Raw genomic sequence first — 20,914 nt, 5'->3', positions numbered from 1 at the left:
TATGCGAAATACAAGAGAGCCACCTCAGAACAAAAGACATATACAGACTGGGAGTGAAGGAATGGAAAAATATATTCCATTCAAATAAAAAGGAAAAATAAGCTGGGGTAGCAATACTCATATCAGATAAAATAGACTTCAAAACAAAGACCATAATAGGAGACAAAGAAAGACACTTCATGATAATAAAGGGAATGATTAAAAAAGAAAACATAACCCTTTTAAACACATATGCACCCCAAATAGGAGCACCTAAGTACATAAAAAACTCTTGATGGACTTTAAAAGAGAGATTGACAGCAATACAGTCATGGTAAAGGATGTTAAGACCCCACTGATATCACTCGATTCATCTTCCAGACAAAAAATGAACAATGAAACAAAGGCCTTAAATGACACACTATATGAGATGGATCTAAATGATATTTACAGAACATTTCACCCCAATTGAACATGGAACATTCTCAAAGTTAGATGTTAGAGCACAAACAAGTCTATACAAATTCAATATAATACCAAGCATCTTCTCAGATCAAAATGGCATGAAGCTAGAAATCAACTACAATAAAAAAACTAAAAAACACTGAAATACATGGAGGCTAAATAGCATGTTATTAAACAATGTATCGGTTACCAATGAGATAAAGCAAGAAATAAAAATATTATTGGAAACAAATCAAAATGAACATACAATGACCCAAAACATATGAGACATGGCAAAAGCAGTCCTGAGATGTAAGTTCATAGCACTAAAGGCCTACCCCAAGAAACAAGAAAGGGACAAATACATTATCTAACCCTACAACTCAATGAATTATAAAGAGAATAGAAAGAAAAGCCCTACTCAATGAATTATAAAGAGAAAAAGAAAAAAATAAAGATCAGAGTGGGAATAAATGATATAGAGTAAAAAAAAAACAAACAAACAAACAAACAAAAAAAACCCAAAACCCACACGGTAGAAAAGATCAATAAATACAAGAGCTTGTTCTTTGTAAAGATAAACAAGATTGATGAAACTCTAGCCAGACTCAACAAAAAACAAAGAGAGAGGATCCAAATAAATAAAATCAGAAATAAAAGAGTCAATATAGCAATGGTCAGTCACCACAGAAATAAGAAGGATTGTAAGCAAATACTATGAACAACTATATGCCAAAAAAACTGGACATCCTGGGCAAAAATGGACATATTCTTAGAAACATACAATCTTCCCAAACTCAATCACGAAGAATCAGAAAACCTGAGCAGACCAATAACAACTAATGAAATTTAAGCAGTAATTAAAAAACATCCATCAAACAAAGTCCTGGATCAGATGCATTTGCAGGTGAATTTAACAAACATTCAAAGAAGAACTAATACTTATGCTCCTCTAACTAGTTCAAAAAATTCAACAGGAAGGAACACTTCCAAGCTCTTTTTACAAAACCAGCATAATCCTAATTCCAAAACAAGATAAAGATACTGCAGAGAAAGAAAATTACAGGACAATATCCCTGATGAACACAGATGCTAAAATCCTCAACAAAATATTAGCAAATCAGATACAATAAGATCATACACCAGGATGAACTGGGATTTATTTTGGGGATGCAAGGCTGATACAATATTCACAAATCAATAAATGTGATAAATCACATAAATTTAAAGATAAAAACCACATGGTCATTCAATGCATGCAGAAATAGCATCCAACAAAATCCAGCACCCCTTTTTAAATAAAAACTCTCAGTAATGTGGGAATAGAGGGATCATACCTCAACATAATAATATGACAAACTTACAGCAAACATCATACTTGGGCAAAACCTAAAACCATTTCCTCTAAGAACAGGAACAAGACAGGGATGTCCTCCTTCACTACTCTTATTCAACATAGTACTGGAAGTCTTAGCCACAGCAATCAGATAAGAATAAGATTCAAAAGGCATCCAAATTGGAATGGAAGAAGTAAAACTGTCATTATTCACAGATGACATGATATTGTAAGTAGAAAACCCTAACGACTCCACCAGGAAAATATTAGTCTTAATAAATGAATTCAACAATTAGCAGGATACAAAATCAACATCCACAAATAGATGGCATTTTTATACAGCAATAATGAACTCTCAGAAAGTGAAACTAAAAAAAGCAATCCCAATTACCACTGAAACAAAGAATAATGACATACCTAGGAATAAACTTAACAAAGGAGGTAAAAGTCCTATACTTGGAAAACTATAGGATATTCAAAAAAAGAAATAGAGGAGGATACAAATAAAGGGAAGAGTATCTCATGTTCAGGGATTGGAAGAATTCATATAATTAAAATGTCTATTCAATCCAAAGCAATCTATAGATTCAACACAATTCCTATTAAAACGCCAAAGCATCCATCACAGAGCTAGAAAAAATACTCAGAAAATTTACATGGAACCATAAAAGACCCCAAATAGCTGCAGCACTCTTGAGAAGAAAGAATGAAGTAGGAGGGATAACAATACTGGAAGTCAAACTCTATGACAAAGCAATTATACCCAAAACAGCCTGGTACTGACATAAGAACAGGCATATAGACCAATGGATCAGAACAGAGACCCCATAAATTGACCCACACCATTATGGCCAATTAATATTTGACAAAGTAAGTAAGAACATACAACGGAGTAAACACAGTCTCTTCAACAAATGGTGACGGGAAAACTGGAAAGACACATGCAAAAAGATGAAACTAGACCAGCAACTTACACCATACACAATAATAAACTCAAGGTAGATAAAAGACTCAAATGTAAGGCATGAAGCAATAGAAATCGTAGAGGAGAACATAAGCAGTAAAATCTCAGACATCTCATGTAGTTTAGTGATACATCTCCTAGGGCAGTGGTCGGCAAACTCATTAGTTAACAGAGCCAAATATCAACAGTACAACGATAGAAATTTCTTTTGAGAACCAAATTTTTTAAACTTAAACTTCTTCTTCTTTTTTAATTTCTTTATTGATTAAGGTGTCACATATTTGTCCTAATCCCCCCATTCCCATCCCCCACCTCTCCCCACAGACGCCCCCACCCCCCTGTTGTCCTTACCGTTGGTTAGGCTCGTATGCATGCACACAAGTCCCTTGGTTGATCTCTCCCCCCTACCTCCACCCTCTCCTACCCTCCCTCTGAGGCCCAACAGTCTAATCGATGCCTCTTTGTTTCTGGGTCTGTTCTTGTTCATCAGTCTATGTTGTTCATCATTTCCCCTAGATGAGTGAGATCATGTGTTACTAGAAATATAAGAACCGAATGTGAGACGAGTAATAATAGTTATGCTGACAGGCAAATGAATCAGTCTGTAGTAAGTTTCTTTCTGGACCAACAGTTCTTTTGAGACCCAATTTCAATGTCCACCAGTTCCTTATGTGTACATGTTGGCACTGACTTTTCAGCTCTGGGTGGTGGACAAATGGTGGTAATGCAGGTCCGACTCCCTCTGGTTTGGTCTCGCCCAAATGCAGGGGCGCAGCTTCACTCGGACCTGGGACCCAGCATCACCCAGGCCCTGGGGCACGTGGCCTCACCCGGACCCAGGTGTGTGCGGCCTCACCCGGTCCCGAGATCCAGCCTCATCCGGACCCAGGGGCGCGTGGCCTCACCCAGACCCAGGGGCGCGTGGCCTCTCCCAGACCCAGGGGCGTGGCCTCACCCAGACCCGGGACCCAGCCTCACCCGGCTCCAGGGGCACATGGCCTCACCCGGACCCGGGATCCAGCTTCACCCAGACCCAGGGGCGCATGGCCTCACCCGGACCCAGGTTTGTGCGGCCTCACCCGGTCCCGGGATCTAGCCTCACCCGGACCCAGGGGCATGTGGCCTCTCCCGGACCCAGGGGTGCGGCCTCACCCAGACCCGGGACCCAGCCTCACCCGGACCCAGGGGCGCACGGCCTCGCCCAGACCCGGGGGCACGCGGCCTCACCTGGACCCGGGACCCAACCTCACCCAGATCCAGGTTCACCCAGACCCAGGGGCGTGTGGCCTCACCCGGACCCGGGGGCACGCGGCCTCACCTGGACCCGGGACCCAGCCTCACCCAGACCCAGGGGCGTGGCCTCACCCGGACCCGGGATACAGCTACACCCTGACCCACGGGCGTGTGGCCTCACCTGGACCCAGGGGCGCGTGGCCTCGCCCTAAACTTAAACTTTTTCTAACACCACTTCTTCAAAATAGACTTGCCCAGGCTGTGGTATTTTGTGGAAGAGCCACACTCAAAGGGCCAAAGAGCCGCATGTGGCTCGCGAGCCGCAGTTTGCACACCACTGTCCTAGGGCAAAGGAAACTAAAGAGAAAATAAACAAATAGGACTACCTCAAAATAGAAAGCTTCTGCACAGCAAAAGAAACCACTATCAAAATGAAAAGGGAATCCACTCTATGGGAGAACATATTTGCCAATGATATATCTGATAAGGAGTTAATACCAAAAATATATAAAGTACTCACACAATCCAACTGAAGGAAAACAAACAATGCAATTAAAAAATGGACAGAAAACTTAAATAGACATTCCTCCAAAGAGGACATACAAATGGCCAAAAGACTTAAGAAAAAATGTTCAACGTCACTATTCATCTGAGACATACAAATTAAAACCTATCACCTCACACTTGTCAAAATGGCTATTATAAAAAATCAACAAACAAGTGCTGGCAAGGATGTGGAGAATGCTGTGGGAATGAAGATTGTTGCAGCCACTATGGAAAGAATATACAGTTTCCTCAAGAAAATAAAAAGGGAATGTCCATTTGACCTTGTGATCCCACTTCTGGGAATATATCCTAAACACCTCAAAACACCAATCAGAAAGAATATATGCACCCCTATGTTCATAGCAGAATTACTTACAATAGGTAAGATTTGGAAACAGCCCAAGTTCTCATCCATAGAAAAATGGATAAAAAAGCTGTAGGACATTTACACAATGGAATACTATGCAGCTGTAAAAAAAAGGGACATCTTACCCCTTGGGACAGCATGGATGGGCCCGAGAAAAACAAATATCACATGATCTCATTTATTTGTGGAGTCTAATAAACAAAACCAATTGACCAACAAAATAATACCCAAAGCATGGAGTAATGAACAGACTGGCATACCTTGATGCAGAATTAGGTGTACAAGAAGAGATATGCCAAAGAGCATATATACTTACTAGAGGCCTGGTGCACGAAATTAGTGCACTGGGGTGGGGTCCCTCAGCCCAGCCTGCCCCCTCTCACAGTCTGGGAGCCCTCAGGGGATGTCCTACTGATGGCTAAGCCGCAGTCTGGCCTCCCTCTGTGGGAGATGATCAGCAGGCCAATTGGGATGGCATGGGCAGCAAGTGGCTGTCCCCAACCCCAATTGTGCCACAGCCAATGGTGGCCTCCTTCTGTGGGAGGCAACCCCAGCAGGCCTATCTGGGCCCCTGAATTGCCCTGCTGCTGCTGCTGTCCGTGGCTTTCCTCTGCGGGAGGCGACCAGGTGGGCAATCAGGGGATGGCACCAGCCCCCATTGCCCCACCACTGCTGGTTGCTTCCACTCCCACCCCATCACCATCTCCTCCCTCTGCCCACTGGCATGTGCCTTGGCTGGCCTGGCAACACCTGCTGGTCGGCCCTGCCCCCACTGACTAGTTGTTCTGCTGTTCAGTCAATTTGTATATTACACTTTTATTATATAGTATTGCTTTACTTGGAGGGAGATTTATCCACCAATATGAGCTCTAGAAGGAGTGTTTTTTAAGGTGTGTTCCTACATTTTAACAGGCAACTCAGATGAGTGTTATGCATTGTATTATTTGAGAGGATCTCTTTTGAAGTGTGACACTTCAGTAAAGAGACATTGGCTCATTAAAATTTGCCTCTGGCATGACCACATTCAGTATCTGATTTTTATTGTTAAAAATTGAGTTCCCAATATCTCTTTATCAATCTGTATAGGCTCATAATGTTTCCACATCTTGAAAGTCCCCATACTCACAGAGCATTGAATGACTTCAATAAGTATTTTTAAGGGATCATGCAGGAAAGCTAATTTAGGTGATAGAAATGTGTAGTAGATAGATAATATCTTATATTAGGAGAAAAGATGGCACATTAGCCTTACATGGTGGTGGCTGAAGGCAGAAAAACAAACGTTGCAGCAAAGGAAGAGCACTAATTCTGTCTTCTGTCCTAATTATTTGGCTATTGCTGAACTAAGCAGCTCCCTTACACTGTTCCTTTTACTTGATACCTTCTCTCAATTATTAGAATCACCCATTCAATAAAGTTGCCCAAATTGGAAAACCTAGGCTAATACCATTTGTTTTGTTTGCTTTCATCACTGTGTAATCAGCCAAATAGTTCTGTCAGGTTTCCTCATAAATATGTCTTTGATCCACTGCCTATGTATAGTCCTAGTTCCCAACATCAGTCTCTCTTTTTCTTGGGCCCCAAAACACTGCAGCTGTCTAAATTGATCCTTCCCATAGCCACCAGAATGGTTCACTTAAAATGAAAGCAAGACAAGGATGCTCCCATGCTGGATATTCTTCACTTTTTCTCCTTCTGTGGAATAAAATCTAAGTTCCCTGCTATGGTATATAAGATCCTCAGTGGTCTGTCCTCTGTCTACTTCTCAGGCCACCACAGACCCATGCTTAACTGCTGCCACAGGCGGCCAGGACCCGGGCCTGACTTCCTCTGTGCCGGCCGCATTGGACCCAGGCCTGACTGCCACAGAGGGCGGCCAGGACCAGGGCCTGACTTCTACCCCATGCCCCTAGTGCCCCCCTGCCTATGTTCACTCCTGGGCTGCCTGAGGTGGCGTAGGGCTTGGCCAGCCCTGGGCCCCCCCTGCTCCCCTGCCTGTTTCTGCTCTGGGGCTGCTGGAGCCAGCACAGCGGCAAGGCAACTCAGGCAGTCCCTACTGTCTCTGTCTCCATCTCTGCTCCAGGTCTCACCTACATGCACAGCCTCCTCCTGATCCATCATGACTGTTATGGCATCCTGGCTTAATTTGCATATTACCTCTTTATATATATATATATATATCCCATGGGCCCATGGACACAGGCAATAGCTTAGTGGAGGGTGGGTAGATGCTGGGGAGCTAAAAGGGAGGAAATGGGTTAGGGTTAAGGTTAAGGTTAGCAGGGGAGGACACATATGTAATACCTTAATCAATAAAGAAAAAAACATTAAAAAAGGGAGGAAATGGGAGATTTCTATAATACTATGAACAATCAAAATATATTTTTAAAAAAGAATGGCAATAAATAAGTACATATCAAAAATAACCTTAAATGTAAATGGCTTAAATGTTCTAATCAAAATACATGAGTAGCTGAGTGGATAAAAAAAACATGACCCACATATATGCTATCTACCAGACCCACCTCAAAACAAAAGACTTATACAGAATGAAAATGAAAAAATGGAAAAAATTTTCCAGGCAAATGGAAAAGAAATAAAAGCCTGGGTAGCAATACTCATATCTGAAAAAATAGACTTCAAGGTGAAGACCATAAGAAAAGACAATGAAGGCCACTAGATCCATAGTAAAGGAATCTATACAACAAAGGAATATAATTCCCATAAAAATATACACATCCAATGTTGGAGCACCCAAACATATAAAAATACTTCTGGAGGATATTAAGGGAGAGATGGACAGCAATACAATCATAGTAGGGGACTTTACCACCCCTCTGACATCTCTGGATATATCTTCTAAACAAAAAGTCAACAAGGAAACCACTATCCTCAATGATACACTAAAAGGACTAGATGGAATTATTTCACATTTTCAAAATATTTCACCTCATTGCTACAGAATATAGATTCTTCTCAAGTGCACATGTGACATTTTAAAAAATAGACCACATGTAAGGATACCTGCTAAGGCTCTACAAGTTGAAGAAGATTGAAAACATATGAAGAACCCCCTGGCAATGGACAAGGAGACACCTGATTGGTGGTGTTGCTCTTATATCAATCAGGGGCAAAGCAGATGTACAGTCCTTAGTTCATCCTAGCTTGATGCCTGTGTCGGTGGCCAGAGCTGTTTCATGCCTGAGGCACATAAAAAAAAAATAAAACATATGAAGTATCTTCTTGGATCACGATGGCATGAAATTAGAAATCAACTACAATAAAAACATTCAAACACATGGAAGTTAAATAACATGTAATTAAAGAAGGAATGGGTTACCAAAGAGATCAAGGAAGAAATAAAAAACTTCCTGGAAACAAATGAAAATGAACACAAAACAACCCCAAATCTATTGGCAACAGTGAAAACAGTTCTGAGAAGGAAGTTCACAGCATTATAGGCTTACAAAAAAAAAAAAAAAAGTTACCTTACTCTACAACTTAAAGAATTAGAAAGAGAATGACAAGCAAAGACCGGAGTAAGTAGTAGGAAGAAAATAATAAAGGTCAGAGCTGAAATAAATGACAGAAAGAATAAAAATAATACAAAAGATCAATGAAACTAAGAGCTGGTTCTTTGAAAAGATAAACAAGACTGATTACTCTCTATCCAGACTCATCAAGAAACAAAAGCAGGGGACCCAGATAAACAAAATCAGAAATGAAAGAGGTAAAGGAACAACTGACCCCTCAGAAATACAAAGGATTGTAAATAAATACTGTGAACAACTATATTCCAACAAGCTGGACAACCTGGATGAAATGGACATATTCCTAGAATAATACAATCTCCCAAAACTCAATCAGGAGCAATCAGAAAACCTGAATAGCCCAATAACAACTGATGACATAGAAGAAGTAATAAAAAAAAATCCCAGCAAACAAAAGCCCTGGTCTGGATGGCTTGAAAGGGGAGTTTTACCAAACATTAAAGGAAGAACAAATACCTATACTCCTCCAACTATTGCAAAAAATCCAAGAGGAAGGAATACTTCCAAGCTATTTTAATGAGGCCAGCTTTATCTTAATTTCAAAACCAGATAAAGACACTACAAAGAAAGAATTACAGGCCCATATCCTGATGAACATTACTGCTAAAATCCTTAACAAAATATTAGCAAATTGGATCCAGCAATATATTAAAAAGATCATACATTATGACCTAGTGAGATTTATTCCAGTGATGCAAGGTTGGTTCAATATTCACAAATCAATAAATATGATATATCTCATAAAAAATTCAAAGAAAAAAATCACATGATCATATCAATAGACACAGAAAAGTATTCAACAAAATCCAATACTCATATTTAATAAAAATACTCTCAGCAAAGTGGGAATAGAGGGAAAATATGTCAACATGATAAAGGCCATATATTACAAACCTACAGCCAACATTATACTCAATGGGCAAAATCTAAAACCATTTCCCTTAAGAACAGAATAAGAAAGAGATGTATGCATTCACCACTCTTATTCAACATGATGGTAGTCCTAGCCACAGTGATCAGACAAGAAGAAGAAATAAAAGGCATTCAAATTGGAAAGGATGAAGTAAAACTGTAATTATTCGCAGATGGCATGATCTTGTACATAGAAAACCTTAAAGATTCCACCAAAAAATTACTAGATTTAATAAATGAATTTGGGCATGGCTGGCTTGCCACAATGGTTGAGCATTAATCTGTGAACTAGGAAATCAGGGTATGATTCCAAGTTGGGACACATGCCCAGGTTGCTGGCTCCGTCCCCAGTAGCGGGGAATGTGGGGATGCAGCAGATCAATGATTCTCTCTCATCATTGATGTTTCTATCCCTCTCACCTTCTCCCTTCCTCTCTGATATCAATAAAAACATATTTTAAGACATGAATGAATTTGGCCGTGTAGCAGGATACAAAATCAATACTCAAAAGTGCATAGCATTTTTATACACCAATAATGAATTCTTAAAAAGAAAAACTAAACAAATAATCCTATTTACCATTGCAAAAGAAATTAAGATACTTAGGAATAAACTTAACCAAGGAGGTAAAAGGCCTGTTCTAGGGAAACTACAGGGCATTGAAAAAAGAAATAGAGGAGGATACAAATAAAGGGAAGTGTATGGCATATTCATGGATTGATAGAATTAATATCATTAAAATGTCCATGCTACCCAAGGCAATGTACAGATTCAATGCAATCCCCATTAAAATACCAATAACGTATTTCACAGATTTTGAACAAATACTCTAAAAAGTTATATGGAACCAAAAAAAGAGGCAGCAATCTTGAGAATGAAGAACAAAGTTGGAGGATCACAATACCAGATATCAAGTTATACTACAAAGCCACTGTAATCACAGGAGCCTGGTACTGGCACAAGAACAAGCATATAGAATAATAGAACAAGACAAAGACCCCAGAAATCAACCGAAGCCATTATGCTCAATTAATATTTGATGAAGGAGGCAAGAGCATACAATGGAGTACAGAGAGTGTCTTCAATAAATGGTGTTGAGAAAATTGGACAGATACATGCAAAAAAAGACACTAGACCACCAATATACACCATACGCAAGAATAAATTCAAAATAAATGCATTTGTAAGTCGTGAAACCATAAAAATTCTAGAAAAAACATATGCCGCAAAATCTCAAATATCTCTTGTAGCAATATGTTTATGGATACATCTTCTAGGGCAAAGGAAACTAAGGAGAAAATAAGTAAATGGGACTACATCAAAATAAAAAGCTTCTGCACAGCAAAAGAAACCATTAAGAAAATGAAAAGGGAACCCACTGAATGGAAAAAATATTTGGCAATGATATGTCTGATAAAACGTTAATATTCCAAATATATAAGGAACTCAAACAGCTTACCAAAAGGAAGACAAACAATCCAATTAAAAAATGAGCAAAGGGCCTAAATAGACACTTCTTCCAAGTGGACATACAGAGGGCCAAGAGACATATGAAAAGATGCTCCGTCACTGATCATCTGAGAGATACAAATTAAAATGTCAATGAAATATCACCTCACACCTGTAAGAATTGCTAACAGAACAAAACAACAAATGATAAGTGTTGGTGAGGATGTGGAGAAAAGGGAACCCTAGTACATTGCTGGTTGGAATGTAAACTGATGCAGCCATTATGAAAAACAGTTTCATCAAAACTGTTTCATCAAAAAATTAAATATGGAATTGCCATTTGACCCAGTAATCTCACTTCTAGGAATATATCCTAAGAAACCCATAAAACCAGAGAGAATGTATGCACCCCTATGTTCATAGCAGCACAATTTACAAAAGTTAAGATCTGGAAATAGCCCAAATCTACTGATATAGATTAAAAAGCTGTGGTACATTTATATCATGGAATATTATGCAAAAGTAAAGTAAATAAGATGAATCTCTTACCCTTTGAGACAGTATGGAGTGACCTGGAGAGTATTATTCTATGTGAAAAAAAGCCAGTCATAGAAAGAAAAGTATCACATGATTTCACTCATATGTGGAATCTAATTAACACAATAAAATGATACACAGAGTGGATCCAGAGACATGGAAATATGCAACAGAGTGTGGAATCTTGGAGGGAAGGTGGGGGTGGTGTGTAGGCAGGAGGTGATCAACCAAAGAACTTGTATGGATATATGCATAACCCATGGACACAGACAATAAGGTAGTGAAGTCCTGGCCTGGGGGGAGGGGGCAGGCTGGAGCGGGTCATTGGTGGAAAAAGGGGACATATGTAATACTTTCAACAATGAATATTTTTAAAAAGGTAAATTTAAAAAATAAAATAAAATAAGAAATTGTTTATTCAGTTATCCCAATGTTCTCTGCCAAATTGGAAATTCATGAAGCATTGGAACAATATCATTTTCTAAGAACTTTCACATTTACCAGTTGTCACATAGTACTAGATTAATAATGTTGCCCCCCCCTGCTGGCCTGCTTGCCCCCACCTCCTCTCCCCACTGGCCTGCTCGCCCCCAACTGCCCCCCTGCTGTCCTGATCACCCCCAACTGACCCCCACTGACAACCTGCTCACCCCTAACTGGCCCCCCTGCTGGTCTTCTCACCTCCAACTCCCCCCCCACCCCGCCGGCATGATCACCCCCAATGGCCACCCCCACTGGCCTGATCACCCACAACTTCTGTCCCATCCTGGCTTAATCACCCACAACTGCCCTCCCCTCTTGGCCTCTAACTGCCTCTACCTTGGCCCTGCCACCATGGCTTTGTCCAGAAGAATGTCCAGAAGGTCTCCTGGAAGGTCTCCCAGTCTAGCATATTACCCTTTTATTAGTATAGATAGAGGCCTGGTGCATGGGTGGGGGCTGGCTGGTTTGCCCTGAAGGGTGTCTCAGATCAGGGTGGGGGTTCCCTTGGGGTGTGCGATGGCCTGGGTGAGGGGCCTGTGGTGGTTTGCAGGCTGGCCACGCCCCCATGGGGTGAGGGTTCCTGCTGGGAGGGCATGGCCAGCCTGGGTGAGGGGCTGAGGGCTGTTTTCAAACTGGCCACACCCCCTTCAGGGTGGGGGTTCCTGCTGGGGTGCCTGGCCAGCCTGGATGAGGGGCTGATGACTGTTTGCAGGCTGGCCAGGACCCCAGCAGGGACCCTCACCCCATGGGGGTGTGGCCAGCCTGGGTAAGGGGCTGAGGGCCATTTTCAGGCTGGCCACACCCCCAGTGACCCAGGCCCCCAGCCACTCCTTCAGCCTCGGCCAGGGTGGGAGAGAAGCTTGTCTTCCTCCATTGCCGGGGGCAACCCAAGCCAACTGCTCCCTCCAGCTCAGGGCCACCGCCATCTTTGTTGGGTTAATTTGCATACTTGCTCCTGATTGGCTGGTGGGTGTAGCAGAGGGATTGTCAATTTGCATGTTTCTCTTTTATTAGTGTAGATGCATAGGCAAGCAAGTCACATATCTCTACTACTCAATGATTTGAAGAAAGGCCATCACTGCATCTAAAGTAACCTGAGACTGTAACATAACACATTACATAATACACCTTAGGCAACAGTGAATAAAATAAATTTATTATTTTAGAGGAAGGAAATGTGTTCAATTTAGATCATAGAAATATAACATGCAAAGACAGTGAATCTTTGGGAAATAATTGGAGAAACAAATGAAATAGCAAGGAAGAGGTCAATCATTTTACCACAAGAATGAGATAGATTAAGGATCTATGTTTTTGCAAATGGCACATGATAGATTCTTAACTTTTCTCATTCAGGTGTTGGGATGGTAGGGGTTGGAGGGAAGATGGTTTGACATGGTGTGGTGGGCACACAGTGCAATATACAGATTTTGTATCATAGAAATGTACACTTGAAACCTATATGCTCCTATTAACCAATATCACCCCAATAAATTTCATGAAAATTAACATAGAAAAATGCAGGAAGGGGGAGAGTGAACAATGATGCTCAATTAATACATCATTTCAAATTAGAGGACTGGATCACAACAGTAGATAAAAGTTGGGAAGACTGTCCTGAGAATATCCCTATTAGATGCTCAAAAGATTACATATTATATAAAAATCAATTTATATGGAGTTACATGAGGAAACTCCAAACTTCATGTAACTCCCACTAATATGGTCACAAGCCACTACCCTATTGTTACAGAGTCATAAAGTGATTCTTCTGGGGTAGGGTGGGATGATGGAAAAGCATGTGAGAGCTTTCTGGGGCAATGAAAATGTTCTAAATTTTGTTACAACTGTGGTTTATATGAGTGTGATCTTTTGTCAAAATGCATTGAACTGCATACTTAAGATGTTTAATTATATTGAATGTAAATTACAAAAGTTATTGCAAGTAAAAAATGCAGTTGAAGCTCAATCAAGTATAGCATCAAGGGTCTGGCTGAACTACAAAGTCTCCAAACCTCCCTACATTATTGACACAATAAGGAAAGTCACATGCATATAAAGTAAACATAAATCAGGGGCTGAGTAACTGGTAGTCTGACAAACTGCACCTTTGGAGTGGAGAAGGTCTAAATGAAGTTTGGATGAGATGTTGTAGCTGACATCAGTGCCTCCAGACCCTTCCCTTTAGTACTTACCTCTACCCACAGAATACTATTTACTGGGAATGCCCACAACTCCATGCCTGAGGACTTGTTCAGATTACAAGAGCATGGAGCTCCTGTGCACAGAATAAGTCAGAAGAGACAGGGAGTTAGTGTCCCAGAATCAGCCCAAAATAGTGCTGAAGAGGGTGCTGGTTTATAAGCATGCCAGATTCCTGCTCTCTTGACTGAATAAGTCTGAGGTGTGTTTTGCACTGTTTTCTACAGTTATCCACTGAGGTTGAGCTCTAGTTGCACACAGTGGTAACTGGCTCAATGACACACTCTTTTTAGCTTCCATCCCCTTCCTGGCTCACTTATCCACTCCCCTATCTGTGTTTTCCAAGATCAAATCCTGAATAAATTGCTTGCTCTTGAATCCATATTTCAGAGTTTGCTTCTAGGGGATCACAAATCAAGATAGGTGTGTATGGTGGTCAAAGAATGAGTTTTAAAAGGCATGGTTTTGAGTTATAAATAGAAGATTCTAGCTGAAGAATTATTTGGAAACTCCAGACTTCTTGTAACTCCCACTAATATGGTCACAGTAAATTAACTACTCTTATGAATCCACATTTCCTTGCCTGTTCTATCACATGTCCATAACTTCATGAAAATAAGATTCACTGAGGAAGGAGAAAATGGCGACGGAATAGAGTCGGGTTTGGAGTCTGTTCCTGGGGCGGAGAGTCGGAGCAGCAGAGGCTCGCAGAGGGAGTGTATGTGGGCAAGCCAAGGGACAGCTAAACTCCAGGAGAAGGCGGGGGAGTGCTGGGCAGTGTTCCTCTGACCACGCAGCACCCACAGGGGCTGGGTCCCCTCCTGGAGCTGCGGGCTCGCCGGGCGCCTCGCCATCTTGCAAGGAAAGGAGGATTTTAGTGGAAACCTGACTTGCCGCGACAACTGCAAACACTGAACTGCTGCGAGCACCAGACCACCGGTCCCCTATCAGCGCAAACATTCGGATTCAAAGAAACTCTTCACTGCACCACGGAAAGGTCAGATTTCGCCTGAAATGAGGGGCGGTTTCTAATCCCCGCGGTGGGTGAGGGAAGCGCGGCAGCCGCAGGACCGGCAGGAGCCGGGAGGTCTGTGCCTAGAAAAATCGGCGGCAGTTGGAACTGCCGTGATCTGTGAATGAGGAGGGGGGTCTTCTGAGCTGCTAACAGAAATGACCTCTTGAAAGCAACTCATTTTAATCTGACTAGGAGGGTCAGACTAAGAATTTTCAAAGGAGTGCAGGCTCCTTAGTCTGGTGCACAGACCCACGGTCCGCACACCTGGGCTCTTTCCGACTCTGATTGCTAAGCCCAACACATAGAAAAACCCAGGTGGAAACCCTGAAAGTCTGCAGGGGGAAGGTGTTTTTTCGGAACCTGGGGACCAGAGCTGCGTGTGACCATCAGAGAGGCAGCTCTGACGCGCACACCTCCACAAGCTCTGAGGCGCACACCTCCACAAACCTGTAGTGAGTGCCATAGAGGGGGGAAAAAAAAAAAAAGAGCTAGAGAGGCCCGGAAGTCAATTCAGAAACACTGCCACCCAGGGGCTGAAACGCTAATTGTCTCTGGTGTAATAAAAAATAAATACGAGAAATTAAGACACGGCTGGCTTAAAAAGCAGGACTGGCTTCCAACACTGAGGAGCCGTGGAACGAAGCTGAACTGAAATACCGCCCAGACTGGGAAAAAGGCGTACCAAACAGAATAATAGAGGAAGTGAATGACAGCCGCTACTGCACATTTTAGTCTTCCTATTTTTTAATTTTCAATTCTTTTTTCAATTTTTTAATTTTTTTATTCTCATATTTTTTATTTGCATTTTTTGCATCTTTTACTTAAGAAACTAATTTTTTTTCTTTTTCCTCACTCGATTTTCACCTTTTTAATTATTACATTTTTATTTTCAATCAGCAATATTATTACTATTATTTTACTTTTTTTTTTAATATCATTTGATTTTCTCTTTCTTTTATTTTTGGATTAGTGTCCTACATTCGATTTGCATCTTTCCCTTACTATCGCTTTACCCTATCTCAAAGCTAACATTATGCCATCACTCTCCTCCTAACCTTTCCCCCTTGGTCCCCAGTTTATCTTAACCCTTTCTGGCTTTAGATTTTCCCTACTTTTTCAGTTTACTCCCTGCTAAAACTTCACCCTACTTATATATCTAATTCCCAACCAACTGCTCCAAATCCATACAAACCTCTCTCTACGCTACCTTAAAAAAATTATTTTTCTCTTGGGCCTTTTGTTGTTGTTTGCTTGAATGTTGATTAGATTGAATTTTTATGCTTTTTTATGAGATTGTTTTGATTATTCTTTTTGTTGGTTTGGTTGGTTCTTTTGTTTGCTTTGTTTTTGTTTGTTTTTTACTTTTGTTTTCCCTTGCCTCACTTGATATTAGCTGCTGTTGCAGTTTGTATTAATCTCCAGGCTCGTGTTGCTGGAATTTGCTGGGAATAGTGGTTGTTCTAGTGGAGTTTACTCCCCATATTTATAGTTTGTTCCCCTTTTCTCTCTTAGTATCATTCTTGTCTCTCTTACTTTTTTTTTTCTTCTTTTCTTTTTCTTTTCTGTTATTTCTTTTTCTTTTCTTTCTTTCTGCTCTTTTCCCAAGTTCAGATTCACACTCTTTGTTGTTGTTTTTTTCTTTCGTTGTTGTTCTTTCTTTTTACTCTCCCTCTTCCACTCCTATTCCCTAATTTGTCTTTCTCTGGTGGTTACCTTTATTGGAGGTTATTAATATCGTGAATACAATTCTGTTCAGTGCCTTGTCTGTTGTGCCTGGTTGTGTTGTATTTTATACCTTTAAATCAACGCAAGAGAGAGAAATCTATATAACCAGACATCCGGAGAAGAGAGACCATGAGGAGACAAAGAAATAGCCCCCACAGGAAAGAGAAGCAGGCATCACCAGAAAAGGAAGTAAACGATTTAGAGGCAAACAACCTATCAGAGAAAGAATTCAGAGAAATGGTCATAAAGTGGCTGAAAAGGATGGAAGACAAATTCGACAATATGAGTAAGAACCAAGACGAAATGAAGAAGAACCAAGAGGAAATGAAAAATGACATCACTGCTATAAAGAACTCAATAGAAAGCATCAAGAGTAGACTAGATGAAGCAGAGGACCGCATAAGTGAGCTAGAAGACAAGATGGAAAAAAATACCCAATTACAACAGCTTCTAGAAACAAAAATTAGAAAGATTGAGGAGAGCGTAAGGGAACTTCGGGACAATACAAAACAAAACAACATCAGGATAATAGGGGTGCCAGAAGGAGAGGAAACTGAGCAAACAATAGAAAACCTGTTTGAAGAAATAATAACAGAAAACTTCCCTGATATAGGGAAGAAAAAACCCACACAAATCCAAGAAGCTCACAGAGTTCCAAGCAAAATGAACCCCAAAAGACCGACGCCAAGGCACATTATAGTTAAGTTGGCAAACACCAACGACAAAGTAAGAATCTTACAAGCGGCCAGAGAGAGACAGACAGTTACATACAAAGGAACCCCCATCAGACTAGCAACTGATTTCTCAACAGAAACTCATCAGGCCAGAAGGGAATGGAATGAAATATACCAAGTCATGCAAAGGAAGGGTCTAAATCCAAGAATACTGTACCCAGCAAGGCTATCAATCAAAATTGAAGGTGAAATCAGGAGCTTCACAAACAAAAAAGGACTAAGGGAGTTTATCACCACCAAACCAGCAATGAAAGAAATGCTAAAGGGTCTGCTGTAAAAAAAAAAAAAAAAAAAAAAAAAGAGAAAGAAATAGGAAGCAAAGAAGGTACACAGGGGTATAGAATAAAAATGGCGTCAAATAAGTACCTATCAATAATAACTTTAAATGTAAATGGATTGAATGCCCCAATCAAAAGACACAGGGTAACAGACTGGATAAGAAAACAAAACCCAGATATCTGCTGTCTACAGGAAACCCACCTCAAAAAAAAGGATGCATACAGACTGAGAGTAAAGGGATGGGAAAAGGTTTTCCAGGCGAATGGAAATGAAAAAAAAGCTGGGGTTGCAATACTTATATCTGACGAATTAGATCTCAAAGTGAAGGACATAACAAGAGATAATGAAGGCCACTTCATAATACTAAAGGGAGAAATCCAACAAGAAGAAATAACTCTGGTAAACATATATGCACCCAATACAGGAGCACCAAGATACATTAAAAAACTCCTGGAAGATATCAAAGGAGAGATTGACAGTAATACAATCATAGTAGGAGACTTCAATACCCCACTATCACCATTGGACAAATCCTCTAAACAAAAAATCAGCAAAGAAACATCAATCCTAAATGACTCACTAGAACAGATGGAATTAATCGATATCTTCAGAACATTTCACCCCAAAGCCACAGAATATACATTCTTCTCAAGTGCACATGGGTCATTTTCAAAGATAGACCATATGTTAGGACATAGGCAAAGTCTCTCCAAATTCAAGAAGATAGAAATCATATCAAGTATCTTCTCAGATCACAGTGGCATAAAACTGGAAATCAACTACAATAAAAACAACCCAAAGAAATCAAACACTTGGAGACTAAACAGCATGCTATTAAACCATGACTGGGTTACCAAAGACATCAAGGAAGAAATAAAAAACATCATGGCAACAAACGACAATGAAAACACAACAATCCAAAATCTATGGGACACAGCGAAAGCAGTCCTGAGAGGGAAGTTCATAGCTCTACAGGCCTACTGCAAAAAACAAGAAACAATGGTAATCAATTACCTAACCCAACAACTCAAAGAATTAGAGAGAGAGCAATAAGATAAGCCCAGTGTAAGCAGAAGGAAAGAAATAATAAAGATCAGAGCGGAGATAAACGACATAGAGACCAAAGAAACAATACAAAAGATCAACAAAACCAAGAGCTGGTTCTTTGAAAGGATAAACAAGATTGATGGACCTCTAGCCAGGCTCACCAAGAAGCAAAGAGAGAGGACCCGAATAAACAAAATCAGAAATGAAAGAGGTGAAATAACAACAGATCCCGACGAAATACAAAGGATTGTTACAAAATACTACGAACAACTCTATTCCAACAAACTGGACAACCTAGAGGAAATCGACATATTCCTAGAAAAATACAACCTTACAAAACTCAATCAGGAAGATTCTAAACAGCTCAACATGCCAGTAACTATGGAAGAAATTGAAGCAGTCATCAAAAAGCTTCCGGCAAACAAAAGCCCGGGGCCAGATGGCTTCACAGGAGAGTTTTATCAAACTTTCAAGGAAGAACTAAAACCTATCCTCCTCAGACTATTCCAAAAAATTCAAGAGGAAGGAACACTTCCAGGCTCCTTCTATGAAGCCAGCATCACCCTAATACCAGAACCAGATAAAGACAACTCAATGAAAGAGAATTACAGGCCAATATCCCTCATGAACATTGATGCCAAAATCCTCAACAAAATTCTAGCAAATCGGCTCCAGCAGTACATCAGAAAGATCATACACCATGACCAAGTAGGATTTATTCCAGGAATGCAAGGATGGTACAATATCCGCAAATCAATAAACGTGATACATCACATAAACAAATTGAGAGATAAAAATCACATAGTCATATCAATAGATGCAGAAAAAGCATTTGACAAAATCCAACACCCTTTCTTGATAAAAACTCTTAACAAGGTGGGAATAGAAGGCTCATACCTCAACATAATAAAAGCTATTTATGATAAACCCACAGCAAACATCATACTCAATGGGCAAAAACTAAAACCATTTCCCCTAAGAACAGGAACAAGACAGGGATGCCCACTCTCACCACTCCTGTTTGACATAGTACTGGAAGTATTAGCTATCGCAATTAGGCAAGAAGAAGAAATAAGAGGCATCCAAATTGGAAAAGAAGAAGTGAAGCTGTCCTTATTTGCAGATGACATGATATTGTACATAAAAAACCCAAAAGATTCCATCAAAAAACTAATAGACTTAATAAATGAATTCGGCAATGTAGCGGGATACAAAATTAACGCCAAGAAATCTATGGCTTTTCTATACACCAATAATGAACTTACAGAAAGAGAGACTAAAATCAATCCCATTTAACATCGCACCAAAAAAATTAAGATACCTAGGAATAAACTTAACTAAGGAGGTAAAAGACCTATACTCAGAAAACTACAGGACACTGAAAAAAGAGATAGAGGAAGACGTAAACAGATGGAAGAACATACCATGTTCCTGGATTGGTAGAATCAACATCATTAAAATGTCCATACTACCCAAAGCAATCTCCAGATTCAATGCACTCCCCATCAAAATACCAACAGCATATTTCACAGACCTAGAAAGAACTCTCCAAAAATTCATCTGGAATAAAAAAAGACCCCGACTAGCCTCAGCAATCCTCAGAAAGAAGAATAAAGTAGGTGGGATCTCAATACCAGATTTCAAGCTGTATTACAAAGCCACTGTTCTCAAAACAGCCTGGTACTGGCACAAGAACAGACATATTGATCAATGGAACAGAATAGAGAACCCAGATATCGACCCAAACCACTATGCTCAATTAATATTTGACAAAGGAGGCAAGAACATACAATGGAGTCAAGACAGTCTCTTCAATAAATGGTGTTGGGAAAACTGGACAGATACATGCAAAAAAATGAAACTAGATCACCAACTTACACCATACACAAAAATAAACTCAAAATGGATACAGGACTTAAACATAAGACGGGAAACCATAAAAATACTAGAGGAATCCACAGGCAACAAAATCTCAGACATATGCCACAAGAACTTCTTCACTGACACTGCCCCTAGGGCAATGGAAGCTAAAGAGAAAATTAACAAATGGGACTACATCAAAATAAAAAGCTTTTTTACAGCAAAAGAAACAATCAACAAAACAACAAGA

At 40.3% G+C, this 20,914-nt stretch overlaps 1 protein-coding gene and 1 pseudogene across 1 annotated transcript in view; one reads left to right on the top strand and one right to left on the bottom strand.

Annotated features, from left to right (window-relative positions):
• The window catches only part of SYTL5 (synaptotagmin like 5), a 314,612-nt gene that overhangs the window by 130,995 nt on the left and 162,703 nt on the right, over nucleotides 1–20,914 (bottom strand). The window contains 1 exon segment of the mRNA XM_054719382.1: nucleotides 12,445–12,447. Within this exon segment, the coding sequence (XP_054575357.1) occupies nucleotides 12,445–12,447 (3 nt within the window).
• On the top strand, nucleotides 7,939–8,083 carry LOC114229281 (small nucleolar RNA SNORA48; annotated as a pseudogene).

The sequence above is a fragment of the Eptesicus fuscus genome, chromosome 1 (genome assembly GCF_027574615.1).
Source record: "Eptesicus fuscus isolate TK198812 chromosome 1, DD_ASM_mEF_20220401, whole genome shotgun sequence".
NCBI lineage: Eukaryota > Metazoa > Chordata > Mammalia > Chiroptera > Vespertilionidae > Eptesicus > Eptesicus fuscus.
The sequence above is the reverse complement of the archived record's forward strand: the minus strand, read 5'-3'. Positions and strand labels throughout refer to the sequence as shown.